The 9,608-nt window shown below is 41.9% G+C and overlaps 1 protein-coding gene across 4 annotated transcripts in view; it reads left to right on the forward strand.

Annotated features, from left to right (window-relative positions):
• The window catches only part of PLEKHG1 (pleckstrin homology domain containing, family G (with RhoGef domain) member 1), a 250,271-nt gene extending 244,104 nt beyond the window's left edge, over window positions 1-6,167 (forward strand). For all 4 annotated transcript variants that reach the window (XM_010840819.1, XM_010840818.1, XM_010840820.1 and 1 more), the window contains one exon: window positions 2,602-6,167. In XM_010840819.1, the coding sequence (XP_010839121.1) occupies window positions 2,602-3,665 (1,064 nt within the window). In that variant the 3' untranslated portion in view covers window positions 3,666-6,167. The remainder of the gene's footprint in view (window positions 1-2,601) is intronic.
• The last annotated feature ends 3,441 nt before the right edge of the window (window positions 6,168-9,608 follow it).

The raw sequence follows: 9,608 nt of genomic DNA on the forward strand, positions 1-9,608 counted from the left end.
CACCACAGTTCAAAAGCAGCAATTCTTCGGTGCTCAGCCTTCTTCACAGTCCAACTGTCACATCCATACATGACCACAGGAAAAACCATAGCCTTGACTAGACAGACCTTTGTTGGCAAAGTAATGTCTCTGCTTTTGAATACGCTATCTAGGTTGGTCATAACTTTCCTTCCAAGAAGTAAGCATCTTTTAATTTCATAGCTGCAGTCACCATCTGCAGTGATTTTGGAGCCCCAAAAAATAAAGTCTGACACAGTTTCCACTATTTCCCCATCTATTTCCCATGAAGTGATGGGACCGGGTACCATTATCTTCGTTTTCTGAATGTTGAGCTTTAAGCCAACTTTTTCACTCTCCACTTTCACTTTCATCAAGAGGCTTTTGAGTTCCTCTTCACTTTCTGCCATAAGGGTGGTGTCATCTGCATATCTGAGGTGATTGATACTTCTCCCAGCAATCTTGATTCCAGCTTGTGCTTCTTCCAGCCCAGCGTTTCTCATGATGTACTCTGCATAGAAGTTAAATAAACAGGGTGACAATATACAGCCTTGACGTACTCCTTTTCCTATTTGGAACCAGTCTGTTGTTCCATGTCCAGTTCTAACTGTTGCTTCCTGACCTGCATACAGATTTCTCAAGAGGAAGGTCAGGTGGTCTGGTATTCCATCTCTTTCAGAATTTTCCACAGTTTATTGTGATCCACACAGTCAAAGTCTTTGACATAGTCAATAAAGCAGAAATAGATGTTTTTCTGGAACTCTCTTGCTTTTTCCATGATCCAGCAGATGTTGGCAATTTGATCTCTGGTTCCTCTGCCTTTTCTAAAACCAGCTTGAACATCAGGAAGTTCACAGTTCATGTATTGTTGAAGCCTGGCTTGGAGAATTTTGAGCATTACTTTACTAGCATGTGAGATGAGTGCAATTGTGCGGTAGCTTGAGCATTCTTTGGCATTGCCTTTCTTTGGGATTGGAATGAAAACTGACCTTTTCCAGTCTTAAGGGGTTACCAAATCTTAATTGGTATCAAGAGTCTTTATTATGCCTTTTAAGGAGTTCAAGTTTTTGTTACTAGATATTCTAAGCTAATAATCTCTGCCCTTCAAAGGAATTTGGACTCAAAAGTCTAAAGGATCTGAATGAATGCAGGGCCTAAAATGAGAAGATAAACACTATTTATCCTGATTCCGGGGATTAAGGGGCAAGTAATTTTGAGGAAGTTTCAGGACCTTGTTGTCTGTCCTCACAGAAGACAAACTTGAAAGAAATGGCAGGAGCTCAACTAAATGTTTAGTTTAACTTCAAGGAATGATTTACTAGAAATAGAAATGGCTTCAAGTAGGAGATATGCTGTCATTTCCTGGTCCTTATATACAGGTTAGATAGCTTCCTTTCATGGGGACTTTCTAGATGTGGTCTGAGCAATTTATAGGATTCATGGAATTCTTGGATGCTACAGTGGTCATATGGGTACCTGGACCGGGAGGTGGGGGAAGACAACTTTTGAAATTGATGTCTCTGGGCTCTCTCTTCTAGATCATTCCTGACCCAACAGAATTCTCTATCTATATCTTGGTTCTGTTAATGTCTTTAGAAATGTCTGTAGTCTGGGACTTCCCTGGTGGCCCAGTGGTTAAGACTCTCTGCTTCTACTTCAGGGAACAGGGGTTTGGTCTCCAGGCTAGGGAACTAAGATCCCACATGCCACCTGGCAGAGCCAAAAAGCAAAAATTGATAAATGGAAATATCTGCACTCAGAAGTGGAGCAGAGAGGATAATGGCCTCATAGCTTAATCTGAAATGGCAATAGCTTTCATGGAAATGGTGGCAAAATCCTGTCCTGTAACCAGTACTAGAGAGCATTATATTATGGATTATATGTACAGGATGATTCATTCTTAATGTCTTGAAAGCCAAGACATTAAGACTTGGAAGACTTATCTTGGAAAACTTCAGTGGCCTGCTTCTCGGTGATGGGAAAGGAGATGTGGGTCAGTCGGGATGTGTTGTCTTGAAGTCCTGGAAGTAAGGACCTCCTGTCAACATCCCCAGACAGTGGCAGTGGGGGGCTTCCTGGAAACAGAAAGTACAGGAGCAGCCGCTAGAAGCAGACTCTTCCGGTAGTAGTAGTCTGAGAGCAGCCAAGACTGTGAGGCAGGGTTAGTAGCCATTGCACGGTGGGTGTGCTTCTTTTAATGACTACTTGAGTTATTTTTTGTTGACCAGGGTTTAAGTGCTGACTTTCTTATTTTTATGATTCCTGTTTTATGATCCACTGACACTATTCCATGCTCGTAAAAAACACTAGAAATTTTCATTACGAACAGGGAACCCTTGCAGACCTGCTGTTGAAATAAAATAATCCAGAATTAGGTCAAATTAAATGAAGTTTTAGGTGGCTTTTTTTTTTTAGACTGTGTTAGTTTAATTAATTAATTAATTTTGTGTTGCTTAGCATTTGATGATTTCTCATCCTCAAACTTTAAAGTCCTGTCTACTGTTTAAATATTTTAAATACGTTATTAGAACATTCTTAGTTTTTTAATCTTCACATGCAGAAATGATTCTGTGTATATTTATTGTTTTAATACTTTCCTTCCAGGTGCCAGGATTGCTGAGTATTCCCAACTGTATGACCAGATTGTATTTAGAGAGACCCCCTTTAAGACTCAGAAGGATGGCTGGGCCAGCCCTCAAGACCCCTCCAACCTCAGCTCTGCATCACCTTCCCATGCCCAGCAAGGTAGCGAGGACTGGCTTTTGCATTCAACCTATAGTAATGGAGAGTTAGCTGACTTCTGTCCCTGGCCAGAACAAGACTTAAAGTCAAAATATCCCATCTTAGAGATCAATGCAAGAAGTACCCCAAAACAACTGTCTGCAGCTTGCTCTGTGCCTTCTCTTCAAACCTCCGACCCTCTGCTGGGCTTCATGCAGAGACACAGCGTGGTGGTCAGCCAGCCAAACAAAGAGAACTCCTGCCAGGGCCATCTTTACAACTCTCTGGGTCGGAAAGGAATCAGTGCTAAATCTCAGCCTTATAACAGGTCCCAATCATCTTCCTCCATCCTGATAAACAAGTCTGCAGACTCCATCAACTACCCTAGTGACGTGGCAAAGAAGCAGCCTGTCTCTCTACACAGAAGTTCAAGGTGGGAGAGTCACCAGGACTTGCTGCCAAGTATTGCTGACTCAGGTCAACAGGGCCTTGAAAAACGCTCAGATCTCACACTCCAGGACTCGCAGAAAGTTCTGGTAGTGAATAGAAATTTACCTTTAAGTGCTCAAATGGCTACCCAGAACTATTTTTCCAATTTCAAAGAGACTGAAGGAGACGAAGATGACTATGTGGAGATCAAGTCAGAAGAAGATGAGTCTGAGTTAGAACTGTCTCACAGTCGGAGGAGGAAATCTGACCCAAAGATTACAGACGCTGACTTTGCAGATAACGTCTGCAGCCACACGACTTCTTACTCTTTGAATAGTCCGTGCACTCCAAAAAAGCCAGTAAGTGGCAAACTTGGGATTTCGCCGTATCTAACGCCATACAATGATCCCGACAAACTGAATGACTATCTCTGGAAGGGCCCATCTCCCAATCAGCAAAATATTGTCCAGTCTCTAAGGGAAAAATTCCAGTGTCTTAGTTCAAGCAGCTTTGCCTAAAGGTTCTTAAGAGTAGCTGTCTCAATTAACTTCTTACTATGCTCGTGAGTTACAGATTCTGAGAGGTGTTTTGTATGCACCAGATTAAAACAACTTTGTAATAACCAGAGATGTAAAATATACTTTCTTTAATAGCACAATTTTTTGAAACGTCTGGTGATCAGCCAGGATTGTACTGTAGCAAATGTCAGCACGTAACACTGTTTTCTGATGCTGATGGTCTTCATGTTTCATGTAAGTCAATCTTCCTTGAAAATTTTTAGACTTTTTTTTTTTTAAAACATGATGGCCATGGTATTTTTTTCCCCCTCTCCTGACAATTAGTACTAAGACTTTAAGAAATACAATAATCCTCTCCTATTACCTGGAAGCCACTAGTTAGTTTTATCCTAGGACTCAGAGGCGACAAGGAAGGAAAAAGAAAGGAAACTAAAGCCGTTTAAAGGATCATGCTTATCTGTGACATTTCTGTTAAATTCATGACAAGACCCTAGAAAACCTCAAATGGAGGGATCTCTAATCAGAATATTGTCTAGATACCCATTTTAGGGTTTCTATGCTGACTTCCTTACATCAGGTCATTATAGTGCAGAAAGTGTGTAATTATTGGAAATTAGAATGTAATATGACCAATCTTCTATAAGCAAAAATTCTTACCTGTATTCCTGAACAAAGCCTGAAGAATGTGCTGCTCATGATGTATTTTATGTTCCATGGGGTTAAATGAATGATTCCCTTAATGGTTTAAAACCAAGTGCAAGAAAATGCAAATCGACTTGTTAGAGAAGATGGGTTGACATCTGGGTACAACTTGATTATCTCATCATGTGACAGTTGGGGGTAGGGAGCAGATAGAAACCTCCACTACTTCTTATGCCTGTTTTTAATCAACACGAAGTAAACCATAAGCTAAAACAGTGTCCTTTAAAGCTAGCCTTCCCAGAGCAGCTGTGCAGATGCCCTTTCACGAGTCTTGTGCTCATCCCGATAACCTGAACCCAGCCTTGAGGATTTTATTGAGGGCCATGACATTTATTTTCTAATCCAGACATAATATGGCAGTCTTTTTTCATTGTTTGGGGGCATACAGAAGAGCAGAATCTTTGGTCACTAAGTTCTGACTAGTCATATCTTACTTTCATGTTGTAATTGTGGCCTTTAAATAGCAGTTCATTGTGATATTATGACTGATACAACTCTTTACAGAAGGGAACAGAAAAACAAAAGCAAGACCTTGTGAGTGAAACACAAAATTAAAGAAGCTGAAGAGAAAAATGATAGCGGATTTATTGCTGCTTTCTAAAAATATTTTTTTGAAGACTCCAGTAAATGAAAAAAGAATATTTTCTCAAACAGTGGCCTTTGCATTCTCATTTTAGCTACATTCTGTGGTCCCTTCCCCACCCTCTGTTTTCATCTTAAAAGATACACTAGTCTGTATAGGGAAATGGGATCTGGGCTTTTCATTTAAAGATAAGCAATGATGTTGATTTGAATCAGTACTTTGAGTCATCTTAGCATAATTCTTTTTTCTCTTTAAGCGCTATGCCTCTTGTACTTAAGAACATAAAATGTGACCATCCTTATACACAGGTACCTAACGCATTCCTTTTCTAAGTAACAACAACATAACCCATATCTTCTTTTTCCGTACTGTACTTTCTTCTTGTAGCTTATAAAACAAAGTCCATATTGACGAACAGTTTTCTGGAAACATTTCTTCTTTCATGGCCTTTCTTTAAACATAACATGAGTTTTCAAGATGAAGCAGTATCAGAAAAGAGAAGCATTGTAACAGAGTGTGGATTCTCAGACTTGCTAGAGATATGTGTAAATGTGTTTACAAAACAAAGTTACCTGACTTTCTTGTCCCAGGAACACAGTTTCCCAGTTCTGCTTTTTAGTTTGTAAGACCCAGATTCTGTATTATCCATATACTCTGGTGTCTTACTCTCAGAAATTATTAATTCTCCACACCAGTCCTGTTGCACGACTTTGATATTACTTATAGGAAGACACCCTGCTGCACGAAGGCTGCTGTCTTACTGTATAAAATGTCTGTATGGTTGTCTTTAGGTTCTAGGACAAATCTGTAGTTCTGTACACCCCTTCTGTCAGCCAGGATGCAGATTTTGAGATCTGTGTGTACATATATCATCAGGTTCATATTTTCCCTCAAAGTTATCCATTGAGTGCTCTTGTTTAAAATAGTTTCAAAAAAAAAAAAAATAGTTTCTTCGGGAGGTGGGGTAGGGATGTATATAATTGCAGGGAAAGAGTTATATGTACTTAAGTGTATGTCAAGTTCTTATTAGGTCTCTGTACTGAAGATTTAATTGTTTTTATAAGTTCACTTTTCACCTACTCTGTTCTTTGTGCAAAAAAACAAAACAAAACAAAAAAAACCCATGCATCTTGGAAAACAGTTTAAATACTGTATATAAGATAATGAAAGTTAGTAATGCTCATTATTTAATAAAGTTTGTAAAATACAAAGCAAAATACAGTGTGAATTAGTGTGTTGATTCTAGAAAGATCAAGATTTGTCTGAATTATACTACTGTACTACTTTGCCTCGTCTTAGAAAATAATTAGAAAATGTGTAGAAAATAATTCAGGGTGGCATTCCCTGGTGAATCAGTGGCTAGGACTCCATGCTTCTGTTGCATGTGGGGCACAGATCTGACCCCTGGTCAGAGAAATAAGATCACACATGCCTCTCAGTGTGGCCAAAAAAGAGAGAGAGAGAGAAGAAAAGAAGTGTTATGATGATATAACAGCAGCCTGTGACAGACCATTTTCTATATCTTTTGATTACTTTTCAAATATTAAATTTAGCCTGAAAAATTCCCTTTAGGCTAAGTGCCTGTCCTAATGACTGGCTTTCACGGTGAGAGAAGATCCTAGAACAGCCTAGCAGGCAGCCGTGGGGTTGAAGTCAGGTGAGATAGAGGAGATGGGCCCAGAATGCTGAGATATTTTCAGTGCCAACAGGCAAACTTCTCTACTTTACCCGGTGATGCAAGCCCATGGGCAAAGCCCACTTTGTGTATCTGTGATAAACAACAAAACTTGATTTTCCTGACCATGGCTTATTCACAATGCGTCATACAATAGGAAAGGAAGAGAAGCAAGCAGTTTCACTTCATTATTTCTAAAACCATGTTTATTCAGCTCAAATGTAAGAGAACAGGGTGGGGATAACAAGTAAATCATCCACTCTATGGGGCAAACACAAGCCTTCAGGTATCTTACTGTTTGTATGGCAAGGTGTGCACGTGTGTTAAGTCACACTTCAGTTATGTCTGACTCTCTGTGACCCCGTGGACGGTAGCCCATCAAATTCCTCTGTCCCTGAGATTCTCCAGGCAAGAATACTGGAACGGGTTTCCATGCCCTCCTCCAGGGGATCTTCCCAACCCAGGGCTGGAATCCACGCCTCTTATGTCTCCCACATTGGCAACCAGATTCTTTACCACTAGCATAACCTGAGAAACCCCAAGGCAAGGTATGGCTGTCCATACAAGCATCCCAAGACCACGGGTAAGCAAATTCCTTCTTGTATATACTAGTGAAATCAGAGGCTATAAACTGGTGACCCGGAGTCTGAATCTGGTTTTCAAAATTTTAAAAAGTTTTAACATAAAAATCCAAATTTCACCTTCTTTAAAAAGAAAAAAATAGATCAAGTCTCTTTGGGCCTGGATTCTGATGAGGTGACTCTGAGATCTGAGGATGGAATTTAAAGGTGAGTATCATCCTAAAAGGTGGTGACGTAAGCAGATAAGGTAGTGTGTCCCCAGAGAAAGAGAAACAGGTGTGGCTTTCTTGATAGAAGCCATTTTTGGCCTAAGCCATTTTGGGATCTAAGCCCGGCCAAAATGCTTGCCCTTGAGCAGGTCTCCGTAATTAATGCTCTCCAGGGAACAAAAGTGGGGCTTTCCAGGCGGCAAAGTGGTAAAGAATCCACCCGCCAATGCAGAAGACAGAAAAGACTCTAGTTTGACCCCTGGGTTGAAAAGAACCCCTGGAGTAGGAAATAGCAGCCCACTCCAGTATTCTTGCCTGGAGAATCCCATGGACGGAGGAGCCTGGCAGGCTACAGTCCAGGGGTCACAAACGGTCGGACATGACTGAACCAACACAAAACAACAGGGAACAAAAGTACAGATTGTTAATAGGCAGGAGAAGTAACACTATCAGAGACAGTATGTGAGTTGGGTAAGGCCTGCCAGTTCTCTTTCAATGGTAAAGATCAGCCTGAAGCACTCAACCACCGAAGCAGATCAACCAGAACGTAAGGGATGGTGATGTTGACCTAGCTTCTTATCAGGTTGTCTTGCCAGTCTTCCCCATTTTCAGACTTGTTCACCTCTATCCTCCTAAGTCTTAGCCAGCATAAAACTTCTAAACACAGACAGAATCAAATCTTGCACAAAGGCCCGCAAATCAGTCTCCGCCTTTGTAGGAGCTGCTCCTTTTGCATGCATGGCCTTCCCACTACCATTCAGGACAGAACCTGCCCAGTCCTCAACATTCAGCTCAAAAATCACGATTAAGAACTGTGGAGGGTCTGGGATTTTATTCAGCTTGCACACTAACAAGTTAGCCTGCCTCCGCATCAGAAGTCATGACCACTTTCAGCAGGACAGGCAGCATGAGCTTCTCATTTGCAAGCTACGCTCTGCCCAGATACGCACAGTGGGGTGGTTTTGTTAGGTAGTTAGATATTAACAACAAGGAGGTGACAGAGGCAAAAAAGAAAAGCAAGAGGGGAATAATCAAGCTAAGCCCCAACAATCTGGGGACCCTCCCCAGATAGTAGCAGCAAAGAGGTGATGGTGGCTAAAGAAGGGAGGGAAGCAGTCCAGCTAGTCCCCACCTTGGAGACCCTCCCCTGTCCTCACCCAGGACAACGGAAACTGTGATCAGCTGGTGGGCAATTTATCTTGATAAAGATGGAGCACAGAAACAGGAGAGAACGTCCCTGGGCTGCACATGCTGTGTGTGTGTGTGTGTGTGTGTGTGTGTGTGTGTGTTCTCAGTCATGTCTAACTCTTTGTGACCCCATGAACTGCAGCCTGCCAGGCACTTCTGTCCATAGGATTCTCCAGGCAAGCATACTGGAGTGGGCTGCCATTTCCTGCTCCAGGAGTGGGTTGCCATTTCCTACTCCAGGGGAATCTTTCCGATCCAGGAATTGAACTTGCGTCTCTTGCATCTCCTGCATTGGCAAGCAGATTCTTTAGCATTGCGCTACCTGGATAGCCCCATATACACTCTGGATCGAGCCCAGGTCGCCCGCATTGCAGGTGGATTCTTTACCAGGCGAGCCACAAGGGAAGTCCCATATAAACTCTAGTAAACACAAACTCATACCAACATCATAATAAAATCTACATGTGGTTTTGCCCTCCCTTAGGTCGGTTTCTCTTAGTGAACCAAGAGTAGGGGCATATGCAATAATGAACTTGCTACAGACCTTGGGACAGTCAGTCAAACAGCAATCATCACCCATGATGGCACCGCACCTCCGCTCCCTGTCACTCACCCATGACCTGTCACTCACCCATAAGTGCATTCTGCCTCCTGGCAGAATAACTCCTTATAAACATACTTAAGCCGGTATGGGAGGGCTGGTCTCACTTTACATAAACAGCCGGATCTCCCTCTGAGAGTGTATCTATGCTTTAATAAACTTTGCTTTGTGCTGAAGCCTGAAGAGGTAGTTTGCAAATTTTTGCTTGCTTTCTCTAGGACTGAGATAGCTGCTCTGGGTCTCCCATTGACTTCCTTGGTTAAAGCTCTCTGACACAATGCATGCCTACCCATCTAACATCTCCACAGCTGAGAAATACCGGATTTAGGAATCCTTTATCTTAAAGACTTGCCCAGTCCCTGGCGGCTCAGACGGTAAAGCGTCTGCCCGCAATGCGGGAGACC

The sequence above is a fragment of the Bison bison genome, unplaced genomic scaffold, assembly GCF_000754665.1.
Source record: "Bison bison bison isolate TAMUID 2011002044 unplaced genomic scaffold, Bison_UMD1.0 scf7180017864148, whole genome shotgun sequence".
Classification (NCBI taxonomy): domain Eukaryota; kingdom Metazoa; phylum Chordata; class Mammalia; order Artiodactyla; family Bovidae; genus Bison; species Bison bison.